The sequence below is a fragment of the Girardinichthys multiradiatus genome, chromosome 13, assembly GCF_021462225.1.
Source record: "Girardinichthys multiradiatus isolate DD_20200921_A chromosome 13, DD_fGirMul_XY1, whole genome shotgun sequence".
Classification (NCBI taxonomy): Eukaryota; Metazoa; Chordata; class Actinopteri; order Cyprinodontiformes; family Goodeidae; genus Girardinichthys; species Girardinichthys multiradiatus.
In genome coordinates this window covers 33,707,933-33,732,191 of record NC_061806.1, presented here as the reverse complement: position 1 = coordinate 33,732,191, position 24,259 = coordinate 33,707,933, and the positions used below count along the sequence as shown (strand labels likewise).

General features: G+C 37.7%; 1 protein-coding gene across 3 annotated transcripts in view; it reads left to right on the top strand.

Annotated features, from left to right (window-relative positions):
* Positions 1-24,259, top strand: part of LOC124879976 (tenascin) — a 45,831-nt gene that overhangs the window by 14,107 nt on the left and 7,465 nt on the right. The window contains exons 6-9 of one of the 3 annotated variants that reach the window (XM_047384850.1): positions 7,574-7,689; positions 17,535-17,685; positions 18,220-18,489; positions 19,079-21,928. In XM_047384850.1, the coding sequence (XP_047240806.1) occupies positions 7,574-7,689; positions 17,535-17,685; positions 18,220-18,489; positions 19,079-21,928 (3,387 nt within the window). Of the gene's footprint in view, positions 1-7,573; positions 7,690-17,531; positions 17,686-18,219; positions 18,490-19,078; positions 21,929-24,259 lie in introns of all 3 variants that reach the window. The other 2 variants (XM_047384849.1, XM_047384851.1) reach the window with 2 other exon arrangements.

The window sequence follows — 24,259 nt, the reverse complement described above, 5'->3', positions numbered from 1 at the left end:
TCATCTGGCGCAGCACCCCATCACTCTCCTTCTTGGTCAAATAGCCCTCACACAACCTGGAGGTGTGTTTGGGGTCATTGTCCTGTTGAAAAATAAATGATGGTCCAACTAAACGCAAACCGGTTGGAATAGCATGCCGCTGCAAGATGCTGTGGTAGCCATGCTGGTTCAGTATGCCTTCAATTTTGAATAAATCCCCAACAGTGTCACCAGCAAAGCACCCCCACACCATCACACCTCCTCCTCCATGCTTCACGGTGGGAACTAGGCATGTAGAGTCCATCCGTTCAACTCTTCTGCGCCGCACAAAGACACGGTGGTTGGAACCAAAGATCTCAAACTTGGACTCATCAGACCAAAGCACAGATTTCCACTGGTCTAATGTCCATTCATTGTGTTCTTTAGCCCAAACAAGTCTCTTCTGCTTGTTGCCTGTCCTCAGCAGTGGTTTCCTAGCAGCTATTTTACCATGAAGGCCTGATTCACACGGTCTCCTCTTAACAGTAGTTCTAGAGATGTGTCTGCTGCTAGAACACTGTGTGGCATTGACCTGTTCTCTAATCTGAGCTGCTGTTAACCTGCGATTTCTGAGGCTGGTGACTCGGATGAACTTATAGTCCGCAGCAGAGGAGACTCTTGGTCTTCCTTTCCTGGGGCGGTCCTCATGTGAGCCAGTTTCTTTGTAGCGCTTGATGGTTTTTGCGACTGCACTTGGGGACACTTTCAAAATTTTCCCAATTGTTCGGACTGACTGACCTTCATTTCTTAAAGTAATGATGGCCACTCGTTTTTCTTTACTTAGCTGCTTTTTTCTTGCCATATTAAAAATTCTAACAGTCTATTCAGTAGGACTATCCGCTGTGTACTGTATCCACCTCCTGCACAACACAACCGATAGTCCCAACCCCATTTATAAGGCTTGAAATCCCACTTATTAAACCTGACAGGGCACACCTGTGAAGTGAAAACCATTTCAGGTGACTACCCCTTGAAGTTCATCAACAGAATGCCAAGAGTGTGCATCGCAATAATCAAAGCAAACGGTGGCTACTTTGAAGAACCTAGAATATAAGACATATTTTCAGTTGTTTCACACTTTTCTGTTCAGTATATAATTCCACATGTGTTAAGTCATAGTTTTTAAGAGGAAAACAAAGAACTACACCAAAAACTGGACCCGATAGGTTCCTTCGCCTAAGACATACTTTCATTGAAACGATATTGAAAAAGGTACATTTTCCTTTCTTCTAAAAAGCATATAAATGTGGTTAGAAAGCAACAGGTAAAAAGCAGGGATTTTACAATCTGACTTTTTTGTTCCCAATACTGAGCCAAGTCAATTTGGATTAGGCATTTGGTGACACCAAATCCCTTGACAATAGTTTTTGTTTTTTTAAATGCTGTAGATAAGCTTGAAAACTCAGTAGTTTCAGAGCACAGCAGTCATAACTCCTTCACTAATCCTTGTTCCAGATGCAGTAGTATCAGTTTTTATTGACAGTGGCAGATATTCTTTGTCCCAATGAGACTTTCTGCAGGACAGCCCTATGTTTCTAAAGGTACATCTGACACATACTGCTTCATACTCCAATACAGTCATATCTTCAGACTTAATGTAGCTCCATTATAATGACAACATGTTTCCCAAACCAAACTGTATTAAGTGACTATAGGTTGATTCAGAGTAGAAAAAAAAGGGAGTTGCTAGATTTCCATGTACATCTTATTCTCTCACTAAAAAGCTTGCATCATTGCGTGTGTGTGTTGAACAGAGTGAAGAGGCCACAGTATGGCTGCATTTTTCTCTGGCATGGTATGTTTATTATCTGCCTGTGTAGCTGCAGGCTGATTCCTCACCTTTCTCATGATCATCCTGATTTGAGACATAGAGCTTCAGCTCAAGGGCAATTAATGGATGTTTTATTGTTATTCTGATTTCCAAAGATTTGGACACTCTCACCATGAATCTTGCTGATGGTCTTACAATCCATTCAATTCCTGCTTTTGTTCTATCGACATTGATTCTTTCATCAAGTGTTTTTATTACAAGTTAGTCTCAGGAGTATCTGTAATTGAATGACTGACCTGTTTGTATGGGCACATAATCCCATCTATCTGGCTGCATTGTAGAGAATCTAATCCAGGGGATCACTATGACAGGCATATAATTTTTTTGATTTACTGTATTCTTGCTGAATTTCTTTGTTGAAATTCTGTCTCTTCATGTGGAAATGAAACTAACCAAAAAATACATCTGACTGTTTATTTTTTGTTTCATATATGAGTAACGTTATAGGCAGGAGAGCAAATACACATAACCCCTTCTGCATAAAGTATTTCACAAACTTAATTTTCCTTCAACATTTCCTTAGAGAAAATTTTGGAATTCCTTTTTCCTTCTGCTCCATTCTAAATTTATTTGTAGCATCAACCAGGTTACTTTGGTTCATTTCAGTTGTGCTTTATTGCTGTTGTTTTCAAATGATGTTGCCAGGGTGTGTTAGCACATTAGCTCGTCCGTCTGGAGTCAATTCAAGCTGCAAACATTCCACTGACGGAACCGTTTCATTAACAGTGGAGCAGGACTAAGACCCACTCCCCATAAAACTGCCTCATGCTGCTGTGTAATGGGTTTCTGCGATGCCCGAGTCTGACACAAGACAGACATGAGTGTGTTTCATACTAGTGTTAAGTGCTTCCCCAAAATGTGTGCAACCATTTACAGAAGTTGATGTAGGGATGCCCCACAATCTGAAGTCCTGTAGTGGAAAAGCATAAACTGTTTCCATGCAGCTTGTTTGTAGGTTTGGAGTTTGTACAAAAATAACTCAATCCCAGAGAGGAGAAAATCAACCTATACCCAACTAAAAACATGGATAGGAAGACTGAAGAAATAATTTTTTTAGACCTAACTATAATTATGATTTTATTTTTTTACTAGTACAGCACTTGGTTGCCTTTTTGTTTAATACATAACATTAATAATAGTAATAATAACACCTTGACAGGTATATTTTTAAGCCTTTTAGACTTTTAAGTCTTTTAGTGTTTTAATGTAACCCTAACGTATATACAGTTTATATGCATATTTGTAAAACAACATTCTGAAGCAAGTGGACAACATTTGGCTTCATACACAGTAGAGCATACAGGGGTTGGACAATGAAACTGAAACACCTGTCATTTTAGTGTGGGAGGTTTCATGGCTAAATTGGACCAGCCTGGTAGCCAGTCTTCATTGATTGCACATTGCACCAGTAAGAGCAGAGTGTGAAGGTTCAATTAGCAGGGTAAGAGCACAGTTTTGCTCAAAATATTGAAATGCACACAACATTATGGGTGACATACCAGAGTTCAAAAGAATACTAATTGTTGGTGCATGTCTTGCTGGCGCATTTGTGACCAAGACAGCAAGTCTTTGTGATGTATCAAGAGCCACGGTATCCAGGGTAATGTCAGCATACCACCAAGAAGGATGAACCACATCCAACAGGATTAACTGTGGACGCAAGAGGAAGCTGTCTGAAAGGGATGTTCGGGTGCTAACCCGGATTGTATCCAAAAAACATAAAACCACGGCTGCCCAAATCACGGCAGAATTAAATGTGCACCTCAACTCTCCTGTTTCCACCAGAACTGTCCGTTGGGAGCTCCACAGGGTCAATTTACATGGCCGGGCTGCTATAGCCAAACCTTTGGTCACTCACGCCAATGCCAAACCTCGGTTTCAATGGTGCAAGGAGCGCAAATCTTGGGCTGTGGACAATGTGAAACATGTATTGTTCTCTGATGAGTCCACCTTTACTGTTTTCCCCACATCTGGGAGAGTTACGGTGTGGAGAAGCCCCAAAGAAGCGTACCACCCAGACTGTTGCATGCCCAGAGTGAAGCATGGGGGTGGATCAGTGATGGTTTGAGCTGCCATATCATGGCATTACCTTGGCCCAATACTTGTGCTAGATGGGCGCGTCACTGCCAAGGACTACCGAACCATTCTTGAGGACCATGTGCATCCAATGGTTCAAACATTGTATCCTGAAGACGGTGCCATGTATCAGGATGACAATGCACCAATGCACAGCAAGACTGGTGAAAGATTGGTTTGATGAACATGAAAGTGAAGTTGAACATCCCCCATGGCCTGCACAGTCACCAGATCTAAATATTATTGAGTCACTTTGGGGTGTTTTGGAGGAGCGAGTCAGGAAACGTTTTCCTCCACCAGCATCACGTAGTGACCTAGCCACTATCCCTCTGACCACTGTGCAGGACTTGTATTTGTCATTCCCAAGACAAATTGATGCTGTATTGGCCGCAAAAGGAGGCCCTACACCATACTAATAAATTATTGTGGTCTAAAACCATGTGTTTCAGTTTCATTGTCCAACCCCTGTAAGTACAGATGTTCAAAAATTAGCTACAGATTTGGTCTGACTTAGTATCCGGGTGGTTAAATCAGAACATATTGCCTAAATACACACTTTATTCTGGCATGATTTAGACTTCTGGTCAAAGTCTTAAGAACAGTTTGTATGTGTTTAGGTAAAACACATATTTGTTTTTCATTCATTCATTCATTCATTCATTCATTCATTCATTCGTTTGTTCATTCATTCATTCATTCATTCATTCATTCATTCCCAGAATGGGAAAGAGTAGGACTAGAAATTGTATGGACTGATGTCTCTGTTTTCCAGCTTGTCTTCCTCTTGCAGCAACTTGGTTAGAAAGCAGCCAGTTATAAACTTAATGTTATGTTTAAAGGAGCAAACACTGCAGAATGATAAAGAACTGGTTTCAGTGAGAAGGTAGTCTGGCCATAGATGATTTCTGTGCAGCACTTGTGTGATTTGCATGTTGGATTTGGCCAATTGCTTATGGGAACATTACGTCATGCTCTCAGTGAGTGGTGACTTTTTCAGCTCTACTTTTATGAGAGCCTTGTTGCAGTAAAACAAGTCTGTGAATTATTATCCTAATAAGCGATCATTGTGTTCAGTTGTACATCAGTGGGGAGGAGAGATCCTGAACTTTGAGAATGGGCGAATGTTATAAAAGAGATAAAATTAGAGTGTTAAACAGCTGGTGGAGCTTTATTTGGAGTAAATGTTTACCAAGAACATGTTCACTCTGGCCTCCTTAGGTGTGGACATGTACATTACAATAAATATAAAAAAAAAAGGTATAATGAGCCAGTTTTCTCATGACAAGTGAATATTGCAGAATGAAAAGAGCCAGCATGATGCTACTAGACTTTTGGTACTTGCCAAAAAGGCTTTTTCCACCTGATTCCTGCAACAATGCCACTGCTATGGGTGCCATATCTGCACTAATGTGTTTTTTAATAATCTGCAATATTTCTCAACATATGGGGTAACCCATTAACCCCAAATTCTGCCTGTTTTCCTTGCCCAGGCTCTGAAGACATAAGTTATTTTTGCACTGTTGTAAATAAAAAAAAATATTGTACATTTATTGTAAAAACCCTATAAATGTTTGCATGCACTTTTTCCTCCTTCTCCACCTTCTCCTCTGCCTTCATCTCCAAATATAATACGATGACTTCTCAGGTTGTCAATGCATTTTGCATTTGATGTGCCACCTGATAATCCCTTGCTCTGAGCAATACTTCTGCATGTTCAATTTAGAGGTGTGTGCACTCCACACCTAAAAGAAGCCAAAATCTTGCACTATATTCATAGGCATTGAGATCAAAGATTGTTTATTTCTGCTTCTTGGTTATATCCTTTTGTTGGAGCCAGCAAAGTAGCCTCACTGCTATCTGCAATAATTTACGTGGATCGCTGCCAGCCTGGTGTTGGCATCAGGAGGTTGTAGCCCTGCCATGAGGCCAGCTTTCCCAGTCCTGCTTTAAATTTTGTGATTTATCCATGCTAGTGCATGTGGTCCACAACTTCTACCAGGCGTCGCCACTGTGCACTTAAAATCCAGATATGCAACTATCAGGCCAATAAACTAATACATTCTCACCAAAGAAGTTTTTTTGCATGCTTAAATCAGCCAGGGGACTCTCAAGTGCATAATAGCAAGCACATTATAATCTTGATGCACCTCAGTAGACATCTGTAAGACATGGAAATGTCCATCCATGTTCTGACATTTAATGCCATGATGTGATGTGATCCAGTGTAAAGGGGGCCTGTGTAACCTTTTGCATTAGCTATGATTGGAGATCTGCTTATTTTTCAGCTAATTATCCCATTTTTACTTTTACTCTATTCCTGGTTTGGATTCAACCAGCTCCTGGTTAAAGTACCTCTGTATTTCCAGTTATTTTTACAGAAAGACTGAATGTCAGCCACATGATCCAAAACCAGGCCCTTGTGGGTCATAAATCACAAACCTGGATATGACTGTTAATGACAAAACCACCCTCCATTATCCAAGTTGTATCCTTTTCAACCAGATCAGATTAGACTCTGTTTTTTATTTGGGTTGCCGAGGAGCAGATGGTTTAGGATTTAATTTAGATTTAGTTTGAGATCAATGCCTTGCATTTACTGATGCATGTATTTGACTAGATAGGCATCACAGTTACACTGAAGCAATTTTTCAGAAAGGACACATTGATGTCCACAGGTCAATTTGTTCTACTGTGTCATGAGGTTTATAGAGAGAAGAAGACCCCATTTTGTATGTGGGCTCTTTAGTGCTGTACTGCTTACAACATGAACATTAAAACACGTACTTTGCTTTTCCCTGAAAATTACAAAACAAGGCCTGAAAGCAAACTTTGTTCATCTACTGCATCCACAGGCTTTTCTTTTTATTTTACTGATTTGGATATTATTGGGCTGAGAGAAATGCTGACATTTGTACAATTAGTCCATTAGAGAAAAATTGTTTCTGTTTCAGAATGCCTCCATAGGATATGATAAGATGTTACCCAAGAGATAAAAAATAGCCGTGGTTTATTCATACCACTTTCAGCATTTTTAGCTATTGAAACTCTTCTGCCTTTTCTTTTTTTATAGCGTTATTTTACTATATACTGGTTATGTGTTTTCTTGTATTTCTTTGTTAAACATATGTGTTATTTTAGGTTGCTGGTAATTTAGCCATTTTGCCATTTAGTACTTAGCAGTTTTGGTGTTTTGTACCTGACCTTTTTAGGTATCTGCCAGCACACCATTTATGGGTCGAATTATACCTGCCTGGGAGACATTTAGATCCTACTTTGACAACAAGTGAATAAAAGAAATAAGAACTGACTGACCTAGGTGGAATCAGAACCACTGGGAATAAGGTGTAAAATAATAAAGAAATTATATTCTTTTAAGTTAGATGTGGGCAATTTTTGATCATTCTTCTTCAAGATTCATCACAATAGCTGATAATGCAACACTTGGGTGCACTGGTAAAATAAAATATTTTGTTTACTGGTATGAAATAAATGTGGGTTTGTTTGGAATTAAATTGTGTGGGGCCAAAATGGAAGTGGGAATACAGAATTTGGCCAAATCCTGGTTTTTCCTCATTTCGATTACGAGCTACAGAAAAAAAAAAATTATTCACTGCTCTGAACAGGTCACAGATGTTGTTTTCTCTTTAGCCATGACAGGTGTGTCACAGCTGACCGTTCAGGACATCACAGATTCTTCTGCCACTTTGATTTGGACTCAACCTCTTGTTCAATATGAAACTTATAACATCACCTTTACCAGCCAGGTAAGTACCCAACCTTTTTTAAATTTGTCTATTTACAAATGGATGGATAAAGAGCCTAAAAAACTGCTTCAGCTCTGGGTACAACAATATTAATGATCTTTTTTTTTTTTGAGCCTTCATTTTATCCTGCCCCAGAGTCTTAGAAAACTTGCTGCATTCTAATTTGTTGGGGGGACAGCAGAAGGAGGGGCTCACTTCGGTCACCTTTCATATGGAAACCACTACTGAGTCTGGACTATATTTAGAAAGTATTTTGCTTTAAATTACTCAAAGAGCACAGTTCAATCTATCATTTGAAAATGGAAAGAGTATTGCACAACCTCAAACCTACAAAGACATGATGATTCACCTAAGCAGGCAGGGAAAGCAATGAGAGCATATGTGAAGCAGCTAAGAGGGCCGTGGTAACTCTGAAGGAGCTACGAAGATCCGCAGCTCAGGTTAGAGAATCTGTTGATAAACTGTTATCAGTGGTGCACTCTATAAAAATCTGGTCTTTATTTAAGAGTGCTAAGTAGAAAAGCTGTTGTAAAAAGAAATACATATAAGATAGCACATTCAAACTTTGCCTAAAACCTTGTAGGGAAGACTGCAAACATTTCAGAGAAGGTGCACTGTTCAGACGAGACCAACATTTATCTCACATATACCAAAGGAATTTTTGAAAAGAAACTGGGCCATCTGCAGTTTCCAGGAGAGGTGAGTCAAAGCCCCAGGGCAAATCTCTGGGAAAAATAATCTGTAGGTTACAGGAGGGTTTTATGGAAGGGCAAAGTTACATGTTTTCAATTTCAGAAACAAAAACTCACAATCATAAGTTTAAAAAGAAACATTCAATTTAAGTCTTGAAAATGATTTAAGCACACATAAAAAAACCTATAAAACGTTTGATTACAAGGTTACCAAATAAAACAAGCCTGAAGGTTTTGTTTTACTTGTTTCTGTTATCTTTTAATTACCCTGTTCAGTTACATCTGCCTTATTTCTTTGTTATATTTGCATAGTTTTTCATTCCGAAAGCCTATGTTCTGAAATCCACTGAATTATTCAAACAATTTATACTCAAAGCCTTTAACAAATGATACATGTAACATGGTTTTCTGATGTATAGCTTTACATATATCTTAAATACCTTTAGCAGTGTGTTGATTTTCCTTATGATTGATGAAATGCAGTCAGATAAGCTGGACTGACAGAAAATGCAGTAGGCTCTGCTGGAGAAGTCTGGCATCAGTGATAGTTGGTAGAGAAATCTGAACCAAATCAAATATAAAGAAAACATGGATTTGGAAACCTATGTTTGCATAATACCATCTGAATTAACAATAAAGTCAATTGTTTAAGGTTTAATATATTTTCATGTCAGATTCCAGTTTCAGTAGATGTAATAACCAAGCATTTTTTCCTCACACTCAATACACATGTGAGCAGAGAACATTTCCATGGCTCATGTTCAAGCAACAACTAACTAAACCTGTTAATGAAACCTACATTGGAGGGAGAATTACTCACTGTTTAGGTCAGTCTAAGGGCTTAGCTTTCTCTTAGTCTTTAGATGACTTTAGGGGCTTTTCAATTTTGTGCTGTTCCCCCTGTTGTGCTCTCTGTGGAAGAAATACAAGATGATGATTCTGTTCATAACATGCAATTATGATTGTAACAGCAGAAAATGTATGCATAATTGTTTTGACCCTGTATAACTACAGCAATAACTATGCAAGAAAGTAGTACATTGTTGATTCCCTTAGAAATTAGAGTAATGGTATAATTGAAGCACACTCATATTAAATATTAGTTTTGTTTATTTATTTGAACCTAATGCATATCTCTTAGTTGTATCTAATTACTGCAGAGTATTGTAACAGGTTCTTTCTCTGTATTTAACATTCCTGCATTTAAATATCACTTCGTTCTCATAAATATGTCACAAAATTGTTAGATTACAGCCAAGCTCTGAAAGATGCTGAGCACTATTTAATTGTTTTATTTCTGATGACTTATTACTGTGCTTAACTATTAAGAAATAAGCTGAAATAATCTGAAAACAGAAGCAGCTGCAAATAATAAAAATAAACCAACATTTGGATTCCGGACAGAATTTGTTAAATGTCTTCACGGAGCAGAGCAACTACGGAAATGAGAGACCCTGGTCTTCTTTTTGTGTGCTGTCACTTTATCAAACTTAGTTTGGCTTTTTTTAAAGCCAATAACAGACTGGTTTTATTTCCAGGAGGATACGATCAGCAGTCAGAACACCTGTGCCAGATACTAGCACCTCATTCTTTTTCAAAAACATATGTTGCATTTCCTGAGTTCTTCTCCAACCGGATTTCCCTTCTCTCACACGAGCTTTCTAAGATTAAGTGTGCAAAAAGGCGTTTTTTAGTGATAATGTTGGCAACTGAAACGACATCAAACCATCTGCTGCTCTGGTTGTAACGGGAAACATAAACCTAAACATAGCAACAGAGTATGTGTTGGAAGAAGCAGCTCAGTCTGCTGCTGAGGTTCACTAACAAAATAATCCAAATAGTGCTCCTCTTTTTTTCTTTAACAGTATCATTGCAATGCTCCCATAGCCGTAGCAGGAACACATCTATAGGCTTTCCTGGGTTTGTTTAGCTATAATTGAAATTCAAATAGGTCATTGTGTATAGCTTCACCAGTAGAAATGCAGTTTATTTTCTATGTGGTAAAACATAAGATAAAATAATGTAAGCTGCTTTATCGTAGTAAATTATGTCACTTGAGAAAGATGACTGTAAGTAATTTAGGGTTTATGATCTAATTTAAGATGTTTTTTCTGATTATTCTTTTAATTGATTATAGCTAGAATTTTGATATAGAGGACTAAAAATGGTTGACATTTTCTTGTAAAAGTATTGCAATAACAACAAGTAATTTTTCTGCCCTTCCTTATAGAGTCACCTACCACTTTTACTAAGTACGTGTGTTCAATTGCTTGTTAACACAAATATTAAATCAGCCAATTACATGTCAAAAACATGCATTTAGACATCAACATGATGTGAAGACAACTTGCTAAAATTCAAAATTAGCATCATATTGTGGAAGAAAGTGGATTAATATGACTTTGAACATGCTATTTCTGAAACTAGTGATCCACTGGGTTTTTCCAGCACAACTGGCTCTCAGTTTTACAGAAAAAGGTAAGGTCAGAAAAAAAGAAAATATCAAATAGACCTAATTTGTTTGGATGAAAAATGTTTAAAGGTGTCAGAGGTCAGAGGAGAATGGGCACACTGGTGTAAGATGAAAGATAGGGGAGAGTAGCTCAAATACTCAATAGTTTTTACTGCCAAGGTATGTATATCAACTCTAAACAAACAAGATATTGAACATCAAAGCAGATGGGCAGCAGGAGAAAACCACTCAAGGCGCCACTCCTCTCAGCTACGAACAGGAAACTGAGGCTCCAATTTGCAAAGGCTTAGAAAAAATGAACGATAACATTGGAAATACATTAAATGCTCAGACATTCTCAGTTTCCACTGAAGCATTCAGATGGTAGGGTCGTAAACAACAAGAAAACAATGTTTCAGGCTAGTGGTGGTATAATGATGTGTGGAATAGTTTACACAATATTACCAAATCAATATTGTCTAAATGCCATTGTCTATCTGAGTATTGTGGCTTTACCCATCTTCTGTTGGTTACTTCCTATGCACCATGTAACAAAGCTCAAATTATGTAAAACCTGTGATGTGGTGAAAGGTAAGATTTCTATTATCAATGTGCAGCCAACATGTCTGCAGTAGTTCAAGCTGATGGTGTGGGTACATTTGGTTTTGCAGATATTTTCTTGGCACTTGTAGCAAAGCTTAGAGATCTCTGCCACAAATGCAGTTCTGAAGGTAAAAGGGGGTCTGATCAGGTAGTAGCAATAACTAAAAATGTGGCTGCTCAATGCATATCAAAATATCAGGAATTCCAGTTGCATTTCTCCTGTGATTTCCTGCAAAATATAATGGCCCAAGGAGTTAATTTTGGAGCATCATGATCTCCGCTAAATCAGTTCAGTCTCTCTTCAACAGTCACCAGTAATAGACCCAAATTTATGTTTTGCAATTTCCTATGCAGTATGGCTTCACAGTTTTCCACACAATTTCCTGCCTTAGCGGGTGAACATTTTTGGGGCTTTATCAGTTTTCAAAAGTTTTGCCAACAGGTTTCGCACAGATACCCAAAGACAACAAGTGCGGAGAAGGACATTTCTGAAGCTATCAACCAGTCTCAATCTCTTTTACAGTCCGATTATTTTATGCAGAGGCAGGAAACAATACAAACATCATGGTGGTCTGTTGTGATTTTCTCACAGTAGAATCAAAGGATCAGCTTTAAATGGTGCATCAGATACATTACAACCTCTCATTAAGTTGTTCTCTAGGTTGGTTTGTTCACAAATGTGTGATGAATCCACTGCAAAGGAAATTAAAGTGGAAAGTTAATAACTGCATTTGTATTTGTCAGAAGTGTTTAGGAAAGGGACTGAAAGGGAGAAGGCAACTGAACAAAGAAAACACTTTTTATCCTCACTTTCTAAATTATTTTAATTGAAAACTGTCACCGAGATTAAAGGAAAGCCACTCACTGTTTTAGATTACCACAAACAATCTGGACAGTTTACTACTTCGCTCCATATGTTGTTTCTGTTTGAACGTTTTTCCCCCTTGCACACCATGTCACATATCTTTGTCACATATTGTTATTATTTTCAACAGGCAATCAATCTATCCTCCGATGACTTCACTGAGGAGTTTCCAATGACTCCGAATAGGTTTGGACAAGATAAATACCAGAAGATGGATGGATGGATGGATGGATGGATGGATGGATGGATGGATGGATGGATGGATGGATGAATCTCATTTTGTGCCCATCAATTCCCATTTTGTCCAGATCTGTTGTCATTCATAAACCATTTTGTACGAAGTAAATCATTGTACATAATTTGTTTTCTCTTGGTAATTGGATATTTTGATAAATCATGGATATACATTATTGGAAAAATGCTCAAATCTCTCAAATATTTTAATTTAATTATACATGACTTTCTAAACCTTTCATTGTCTCTTATGAAACAGATTAGGATCCCTGATAAAACCTAGTTCCAAGCAACCTCCAGTTATTAATTGTCAAGGGCTGTAGCCTCCATATAGTTTTTAATGATTTATCTTTGGGATAAGCTGCAAGTCTTTGATGTTGGAAGGCCTCCTTGCCATCACCCTAATTTGTAGCTATTATTATATATTAAAACATTAATATTACTTTCAGTCAGAAAATAAAATCATGATGGTAAAACAAAAGAAATAAACATAAATCTTTCAGAGGTATGGATAATTTTGGGTTGGCTGTACATGACCACATTTTCTTGCTGTAAACTATTCATAAATAACAGAAATGTAGTTATCACTGGCCATCTAAGTAGATCCAAAATTACACAACAGCATGTTCAAAAACACAATTGTACATTTTGACATTTTTCAAACTATCTTATAAATATGCTTATGTTTTACAAGGTTAAGTTGTAGATTTTTTTAAATAAAGTTTAACTTGATTCAGTCGTGATTTGGTCTCCTAGGACTATGTCTCTGTGCTTCCAAAGAGTTTTTAAACTGATAGTCACTGAATGCCCTTTGTTGTTTTCATAACCTCTAAGGTGATCCTCAAATTATCATTAAAGACATGAGGACAAGAACTCTGAACTCAGAGGTTACATTCAGGAAAGTTCCGTCGACCTCAAGAGAAAGCTGCCAGAGAAAAAGAAATAATGCAGATGAGATGCTTGTTGTTATGGAAATATGTAAACACTGTCAAAAACATGGTGGCTGCCAGAGGCATGACATCATCACCGAGGCACAGCTGTGACACAGGACAGGACACACAGACAGAGAGAAGGAGAAAGACAACATTCTTCAGCCAGTCAGCGTTTACAGATAAATGTCGAGGAAAAGTTCGGCCTCAGTCTGGAGGCCCTGCACAGACTCATACAAACAACAGATTAACTTTTAGAAACATGAAAAATTGTGTTTACTACTTTTTTATGTTGTGGTTAAAGCAATAATCTTTCTTTTTTTGACTTATCAGACCTAAATGCAAACCGCAAAAGACTGACATCGCAATGCAGTTTTTTAAATAAAATTATTCCCTCAGGGATAACGTATTCGATCTATTAACAGTGCTCCATGAACGTCGCCTTCTTAAAAACACATGACTTTGTTTTCCAAGTAAAGAATCTCTGGTAAATTTCAAAAAGTGATGCAATTTGCTCTATTGTCTGCACATGTTTTACACATGTTTCCCCTTGGTGTCTGTTTCATTTCTGCTTTGATTCATGAGACAGTTTTCACTAAATTCTTGAATTCACAAACATGTTTATCAAGTTCAACTGATTCAAGCAGTTCAGACCTAATTTTACATCATCCACAAACACAATAGTTGCAAAAGCAGCTAAAGAGATGAAAAGGTGTCTCTTTCCCCTTCTAGAGTATTACAAACAGCTCCAGTGATTGGGCTGTGATTTATATAAATACATATAAATATTGTTTGATTTTCGTCAAAATCAATGCAAAACGCTGAATTCAAATGTTGGAAAAATGTTGGAATAATGTTATAAAGTAAGGCAATGTTATTGCAATATCAAGATCCTTGATGTTAAATGTTTTCAGTTACAAGTGTGATTAAACTTGGTCATTTCTTTGAGAAAACACATCCAAAAGTTGAAACTGCATTGGAAATCACTTTCTTTGATGGTAAGACATCAATATTCTTTAAACGTTCCTAATGTAAAACTAGAAAAACCAGACAACATGGCAACATTACATTCTAGTGTATTTGAGGTAGTGCTGTTTTATTTGCATATCCCTTGGAAATTCCATAATTTCTTAAAATATCACTGTTTCCTGGCAGATATTTTAAAGTTTTCCCTCTATGTCGTGCAAGAGTCCTTTAAGCTTGAAACTTTAACGCACAGTGTAAGCTTTAAAAAAAAAAAATGTCTCATCTTCTGTATCTGATCTCATCTTGTCTATAGGTGTAACCTCCCTTCAAAATCTTCTTTTAGCACATCTTTTAGATTGGTGGCTATGATCTGTGGCAGTTGGCTGTTTTAATTATTTACTGGTTTCCTCTTTACAGTAACAATGTCATACAACTTTTGTTGCACACCCCTTTAGAGTTCATTCATTGCATTGTGGCAATAACAGGACATGGCAGAAGGATTTAGAAACTACTGCTGGGAACCACTTTCAGGGTGAAAGCTAGTAATTAATTTGGTTTAGATCCATGAAATGACCAATGAACAACAATAACTTCCAATCATCTTGCATAATCAAAGAATATATATGTGTTCATGGTTACTTGTGTGTTTTAATATTTTGTCATAAAAGAACGACAGAGCAGGAATATTTATGTGGACATCAATAGTCCTCGGCTTCCTTAGCGGAACAAAGTTACGTTGAAGGAAATGAAAATTAATCAGCTCGACTCCACAATGGTTATAATTTAGTTTTATGACAGAAATAAAGCTGATTAAAATCAACATTACAGACTTAATTTGAAGTTTTATGTGGATGAATCACACAAAGGTAAATTTGGTCAAAATGAATCATTGGTCTTACAGTGAAAGCAGGTCATTCAGTTTTTTATTGTGCTATAGTTGCTCGGTGCCAGTTTCCTCTGGTGGTCACCAGTTAAACATTTTGTATGTTGGTTTTACTTTCCAAGATACCAAACGCCTGCAGAGAGGGAAAACATGCAAACACCACCAGTAAGTCTAGTGTGCGGTATCTCTTACTACAGTTATACAGTTAAGTTTAAAATCTAAAGAATATTTCAACCACTGAGTTAACTATAGTTTACAACCATGTGTGACATGCAGTAGTATAAATGCATAACTGTATATAAAAATACAAATGCATTTGCAGAAAGAAAAAGTCTGGCTTTAGGACTTCAGTTTGATTTCCAACATAAATATGAAGTTTCTCTGTGGCCAAGCCAACACTTTAACACCACAGGGGCTGAGTCTGTTTTAACGCATGTCTTGAATTGATTAGGGCTTCAATTTAATGATGTCACCCTCATTATCATGGAAATGAATGGAATCGCTTTGACATGAGGACTGTGATCTGGGCAACCAGCATCGTGGGCAACCTAACAAACAGCTGGTGTCCATTTTTGAATTTTGAATTGAATTTAGCCGACAGCTTGGCATCCATTCATTAGAAAGCCATCTACATTATGCTTAGCAACTGTTAAATAATGCAGCTTCAGATTCATGGAAAGTGTTACTATTTCAGATGCATGAACAGATTATCAGGAGTTTCTAGGACTTTGAAAGCTCACCAGAGGACATCTTTTTTTATCATAGCAGTAAATGTAATTAACGATTTTTAAGAGATATTTAAAAACCTGTAATTTCCAACTTCAACCCAAGAAGGAAAGTGTGAGTAGGGGATGTTTCAAGCTCAATAAATCAACTAGCACTGAGTGTGCTGTAAATATCTACACATATTTATACACAAATGAGCAAATGTCTGTACCATTAGCTTTCCCAAACTAACAGCTCTTTTACTGTCCTCTTTCAGTTACCTAAATTCCAATCAACTATTAGTACTTTTGTGTGCTAAGATGCACAAATAAATCAAACTACGCTGCATTAACCTTTTTTTTATTTTATTTTTCTCTTTAGTAATAGGTTAACCTATAGAAGAGGTATATCTTTCCCTTTAATAACATCTATTCCACCGTTTGTGATTGGTTTTAGAAAACATTCACTAAAACATGTGGTCTTTTAGATCATTTGCACTTTTCAATCATAGCATGATCTCACCAAAACCTCAGTAATTATAGAGGCAATCATAAAGCTGCTACTTCTACTCAATAATCAAATCAAAAATAGTTTTTTTCTGCTGCTTTGATCAGTTTATCAGCAGCATATGACAATGTAGGCCAGTTGGTTACTCAAGATAATGCTTTGCACCATTGAGCAAGCTTATTGTTTCAAATTCTCTGATGAACAATGCACAGTCTGGTCTGCAGACCACACTTCATGGATAAGTTACCACTGCTATATTATCCTCTATATGTCTCACTCTGGACCCAGATATGCTGCCACTATAATAATAAAACACCTGGATCTCCTAACGTTTTCTGTATAATCTTCATGGATCTCTATGGATTTTCAAGGAACTCTCATGCTCAGTCATGTTTAATGGGTTGTGGTTTGCTCTCTTAATATGCACCAGAAGACCTCCTCTAGGCCCCGGAAATACCATTGATATTCTGACTTGTTTTAACATTGTAGTGCAATCTTAATCTTGGTCTGAAGGAGGCCTAAAAATTCTGCATCAGATACATCTTACAAAGGTGGAAGCATTATTTTTTGTGATTACTTGATAAATTTTATCACATTTTGTTTTATTTCTTATATCTTTTTGTTTATTTTGCAGTCACAGTTAGTGTGGCATTAAAACATATCCTCTGTAGTTACTGAGCACAGCTACTTTACTAAAAAACTATTTCTGTGCTGATCTGTCAGAAAAGTATTCTTGGGGTCATGATAAATGTAATCCCTAGCTCTGCAAGGCCAACTGGGTGAAAAGCTATTATAATTTCAATTTGTACCAAGACTCATTTTTATGACATTATAAAAATGAATACAATTTTACTTTTCCATCCGCCATCCCACGGTTAATGTTAATAAGAGTTCTAAAGCACTAAAGTAATTTAAAGTCTTAAAACTTCTTAGAGGTACAGTAGATGCAAACAAAGGTATATCTGTATCATTTACTCACTCCGCTTTCTCTTTTGTCATGACCCAGAAGGAGATGGATCAACAGATCAATCTGCAAGTGGTGGGAAGCCTGACCACCTTTACTCAAACGGGCCTGGCAGCCGGTCAGGAGTACACCGTCAACATCGTCGGAGAGATTAATGGCAGGACGGGAGATGAGACCACAACTGAATTCATTACCCGTAAGATTTCTGCTGTTTATCTTCTATTCATTGAGGATGTCAAGCAATTGTGAGTACAACTTTTGACTTTAGTTTTCAAATGTTCTTTGAATTCTCCAAATACCTGTTGTGAGATCTGTTTCACAAATGGTAGATGTCAATATTTGTTTTACTGATGCACACAATGAAAATAGACAGTGGCGTGAAAAAGTGAAATCTGAAATAAAATACATATTGTATTGTTTGCAAATGCAAAATGTTCCATCTGCAAAAAGCTTGAGAGAGTTTGAAGTATATTGGCTGGAAAAGGAACTTCTGACCAAGTTACTAGCACTTGTGATTAGCTCACATTGCAAAATTTGCAGAAAAAGCTTAAACATTTCTTACTTGCTGCCCTAAATGTAAAGATAAAGAGTGAGGCTGCAGAAGTTTAGAAATGCACTGTGGTTAAATTAGAAAGGTCTGAGTGGATCTTTATGTACCACATTGCAGTGAGTCTTGAAGCTACATCAGAGTAGTAAAAACAGTATTTTTTTTTTCCTTTAACACCTTTAGTCATTTCTGGTCCGACAAACCTCCAAGTTGTCAAGACCACCTCCACATCAGCAGTAGTTCAATGGGAGCAGTCACAGGGAGAGATTGACAGGTACCGTTTGACCATCACACCGAACGACGGAGCAGGAAGGCCTCAGGAAATGACAATAGAAGCTGGCCAAAGCTCAGCCCATATTCAGCAGCTAGAAGCTGGGCATTTGTATGACGTCTTGTTGGTGGCAGAGAAGGGCGTGGTCCTTAGCCAGCCTGCGACCATCCAGGTAGTCCCCGGTGAGTGGAAAGAATACTGATTAAAGACCTCAAAAGTTATCTGGTCAAAATTATTTCATTAATGAATGTAAAACTTGGCAAATATTTTAAAATAACTCTGTAAGTTTAACATCTAATAAAGTCAAACATTTGTTTCTCTAGGCAAGTGAAGACAGCTGTGGTGTTGAGAAGTGAACCTCTATGTGTCCAGACACCTCATTATTCCAAGTGTCACATCATATAAAACACATTACAGGGAAGTGTGTAAACGTTAATGGAGTAATGCCTTAACCTCGCCATCTGTTCCTGAGCTCAGTGTGGATATTTCCTTTCTTACCAGCAACACAAACACCAAATCTGTCCAGCGAAAATAATTTTGATATGTTAATTTTCTTCTCACAGGTTCTTCAACATTGCCATAATGTTTTATTTGTTTAAAACGGGCTAAACATCTTGTATACAGTATATCTTAAATGTTTCTTCTTAAAAGTTTATTAATTCATAACAAACCTACTTTTCTTCCTTTATTAGATATGACATCTCCTGGATTACTGCAACATATGATGACCTTAACATTTAATCCCAATACTCACTGCTCTCACATCTTTAGGTAACACTTTCCCAGCGGCTACTACTGAGGACTTCACCCTGCTGGTCACGCAAGCACCAGGACAAGATGTTGGCAGCATCAGCAAAGACTTCTCAGCCTCTGTGATTGCCAGAACTAGACCTCTGGTCAACAAAGTAATGGCAAGAAATGGTAACAGACCCAAAATTAGAAGGCCTACACTGCCAAGGTCAGGGCTGTTGCGTCCTAATGCAACCAGAGTTATGCCTGAAGGAAGACGTTTTGTGGCCGATTCTTTGCACAAAAACCCAATGGTGTTGAAAAAAAATGAACAGATAAAAATTAATGAAACCAAATCAGATGTCCAGATAATCCAGGAATCTGTGACAGACAAGAGTGAAGAGGCATCAAGCTCTGAGAGTGGTAACCAAAGTCCAACTGTGATGCCTGGGAATGATTTTGAATCAAATGGGGAAAGTAGCTCAGAGGAACTATCTTACACTGGCTCAAAAAGACAACCAGATGCTGGCATTGCTGAGGCTGAAAATGACACTGATTCAGATTCCTCACAGCCAACTCGGGATGTTCAAAGACAGGAAAATAAATGTCTGAATAAAATTAAGGTAACTCACTTCAAATTGCCTTTAAAGAACAGAGTTAATGGGTGCCTGAAGGATGGGATAGGGTTGAGAGAAAATGCATTAAGGTCAAGTCCAGAGAAGGTACCTCCTAATGAAGAGGAGGACCTTGATTACACACCAGACCCTTTACACAAACTTATAACCGATACTTTTGATGATTTTAATATTACAATGATTTCAGTCCACCTGGCAAAACCATTGAACCTCTCAGCTGATGCAGAAATGGTAAGGAAACACATCTTAAAGGGGCTGAAGCCACTTCCTTCACTTTTAGCTTCCTCATCCTTTACTGCACAGTCCTATTTATCAGGGACCAAGTCATCATCACCTGCTGGAGAACCACCCTCCTCACTAACATTTTCAGTGGCATCTTCACCCTCATCATTATTGTCACCTTCCTCAACGAAATCATCTCCATCAATGTCCTTTCCAACCTCAACCAGTTTGGATGACTTAGATTCACATGGAAGCATTGAACTGGACTCTACCTCCCACTCTGCACCTACTGAGGATAGTGAACTACCTAGTTCAGAAGAAAGTGGCATTACCTCTTTCCATCACACTCATCCAATCAGGGGATCCATACGTCGCCCTCACCCAAACTTAAAATTTTTTCTAAACAAAACCCGTCAACATTCCATCCATTCTCCTCCTCATTCAAGCAACACACAAATAAAAGAAACAAAGAATGTATCAACTTCGCCATCATTGTCTGCTGCAAGAACATCCCTGTCAATGGATGGAGATCTATCTTTGAAGGATGGAAACAGAAACGGAGATGGAATAGCCACAAAAGTGACTTCTGAGGTGAAAGATAGCCAAATAAAGATGCCAACAGAACGTAGACATATTCCTCTTCATCGCCAACCTCTGAAGGGGACTTACCCACGTCGCCTGCCTCCAAATCTTCAGAACAGAACCCGGCCAATTTCAAGGTTTTTGACTCATCCCTCCCAATCTTTAAATCTAAACACAGATACACTGAAAGAACAAATGTTTCCCATTGAATTGGCAAAAAATTCCACCTCTGTCTCTAGAGGCTCTGTGCCATCTAATACTGTGTCTGTAAGTGAAAGAAATAAAGGAAAAGTTGAGGCAAGGTTCCCCAAAACAAGCATTTCCACTAGGGAAAGAGTTGTACCATCCTCCCGCCAGCCAAACCTTCGTCACCCACACCAGCATGCTGATTCTGTCCCAAACAAAACATTTACCAACTTGAGACACCCTAAACATCCTCACCGAGGTGCAATGCGCAGACCTTTGTTAGGAAGAAAACAAAATGGAGGCACATTTACAGCTGGAAGCCAGACTAATGGACTGGGAAAAAACAGTGCCATTGACAATCCTGAATCACAATCAGGAAAGAAAAATATCCACAGATTCACCCATGGCTTCCAAACTAATCGGTCAGGAGAACAAGTAAATGACATGTTAAGCCAAAATCCCCATATGCATGAACAAAAAACCACTGCAGACAAACAGTCAAAAGAGTTGGACAAAGGAGATAATACTCTGATCCAACTAGAAGCTCCAACAGATTCTGACATCAAAGAGGAATATGATACTGATAAAGAAATTGGTGCCACAAATCAAAGTACCCCATCTGTCAACTCTGACTTTAAACCCTCAAGACAAGTCACACTTCCAAAGAGACAACTCACATCTACCGCTATTATAGGGCAGCATCATGGTACCCAACATATCAATGGAATGCAAATGAAGGAGCTTCCAAAAACAAATCCTACTGCAAAAATTGTTTTTGACACTGAAACTGAAGGGACAGAAGGTCCTGCATCTGAGGTTTCTTCTTCTGGGGACAAAAGAGAACCTCTGGACTTTGTTTCTGCTACAAATCGGACTTCTGATGGATTCACAGTGATATGGGATTCCCCAGAGGGGAAGTACAAAAATTTTGTTATAAGCAGATCAGAGGTTGAGAGAGACGAATGGCCAAAGCAGAAGGAAGGTAAGCCAAAAGAGGATAAGGATCAATATACCAAAGCATTTTTTTCAAAAAATGGAAGTGATAAGGATAATAACAAAGAATCTGAAGATTTTCAAGTCCCAAATACCCAAAAAGATGCTGTGGACAAACCAACAGACAAAGACAAAACCTGGAGACGAGTGCTGCCTGGTTCTGCTCGCTCCCTCCAGTTTGAGCATCTACCTCCTAAGACGGAGTACACCATAACCTTGCTTGGAAAGGGTCCTGGCATTCTATCCAGACTACACAGGCTTGTCATCAGTACAGGTACTAAGAATGGTGACAGGTAGAAGAACAACATCATTGTCAGTGTTGTCAAGTCTTTATTCAAACAGTCACTTTTGTTCTCACAATCTACAACCTCTATGAGTTTCAGTCTATTCAGTGTAAAAATGTCATTTGTGTCGTGTCTTTGTTGTATATCATGTTATTCGTCACTTTGCTTGACCACCACTGGATTTGCTTCCCATCAAATACTCCTTACATTTCTGTTTCATAAGAGTGTTGTGCTCTTGTAAACTGTGTCTGATTTGTCATCCTATGTTTGTCATGTGAACATACGTTCACTCTTATATGACCAGTTTCTTTTCTTTTGAGCACATTGATGTTAAAGAGTCTGTTTGATGTTTTATGTTAGCATATGCCTTTGTACACTAATTTTCCAGCTTCCATGAATATGTGAAATATTCATGAATGACTATATAATAATCAGTACCCACTTTACAATAACACCAGTTATTTGATCTCAACCTTCAGATGCCATTGCGGTAAATTGTCATTTAACTTTCTAAACTCCAGAACTTGCAAGACTATACATTTTATACCAAAAACGGATGAGACGAGAAGGGATACCTGAAACCTGACTGAGGAGAAAAATTTACTTTTAATTATCAATATCTATTAAATAATGGTGATTACAGTTAAAACAATCATTAACAAACTGATCAAAGAAACCAATTTAGCTAATGACACCGAATCACTTGCAAACATATTTCATTTTTCATTTTCTTCAGTTAAACTAATTGGGAAGTAAGGTCAAGGCTTTTAATGTAATTTCTGTATTGACCTTGTTTTTATAAATCACATGGCTTACTGAAAGTGTCCCAATGTGAACTAAAAGAGCATCTAGTACCAGTGATGTCTGGTGATAAAAAACTTTAGGGGGTGCACTAGAAATTGCGGATTACAACACAACAATAAACTCTACTTTAACATGCATCCAACCACTTGCTAGCTGCTGATTTTTTAAGTTTGGTTGGTTCGGACCAAATTCCTTTATCAGCTTGTTTTTTCTCCTGCAAAAGCCCTGTGAAGTTATTATTTTGTAAATAAATGACAGAATTTTCTTTTGCTGCCGCCATTGTCTCCTGTCTTGTCTTTGTTAATGTCTGACTCTTCCATTTACATCTGTATGTGTTAGTGACATTCACACCCGCAAGTCTAAACTGTCAGGGGTGTGACCTTGATTGACAGGTATCAGGAATTAATCAGATTGGATGAAGAATGACTCAAAAAATGCTGATTTGCCACTGGTGCAGGGAACTGTGCCCAGAGGAGAATCTATAAATGATCAATAACACCAAATCAACCGAAAATTTATGGAAATGCTGAAAAATCAAAAGTCGGACACATTTTATGAGTGAACAGATGTGATACCTTTTATTTCATAATTTATGTTTACTGTCTATTTTTAATAATATAAATTTTTTATTTTTTTTATATTAATTGGGGCGTGCCCTATTAACAAGCTGCCACTGTGTAGTACTAAGCTTTCTGGAACTCCTGGACACATACTGTATTTCTGCTAAGATGTCTAAACCATACTAAATAGTTCCTGTCCTGACTAACCTGTTTTCCTGTCTGACTGATTATACGCTACACACAGCTGAACTGACATCAGACAAAACCAGTAACCGCACAACTCCATTTATTCACTGCTGCTCTGGTCTTCTCTCATTTAGGGTAAGCTAACAGCCAGCTTCACTAACACCCCTTCACCTCTCACCCAAACCAGGGTAAGACCACAGCTGGTCATTCAACATTTGGTCTATATCTTTAATTTTTGCGCTCAAATGCAAGAAAACTAATGAAGTTAAGGCACTTTGAAGCTCGACCATTTTGGGGGTCAAAAGGTAATAAGAACTGTTCAGATTTAAACTATCACAATAGCATGATTTTATATTATAGACTTTGATTTTTTTTAAAAACATAATTAAATATGGACCCCAGTATCTTAAAAATGTTCCTTACCCAAAAATCCCTACATAGAGTTTAACTTACTTGTTGGAATTTAATTGTCTTCAAAAAAAAAAAAAAATACAAAATTTCCCCAAAATGACTTCCATCACTTTCTATATGATCCTTTATTTCCAGCTCAATATTGTGTTCATCTAATATGTAAATATATGTTTTCATTCCTTTTTTAATAATCACAAACATAATTTCTTTTTCTCTATGTGTCATTATCATTTATTTCTGCCATGCTTCTATTTTCAGGTATTGACTGACCTGCTAACTACTGTATTCATAAAGATTCACAAGTTGTCATTCTCTCCTTTTCTACTTCCCAGGATCCATCATCTGCATTTATTTGTTACT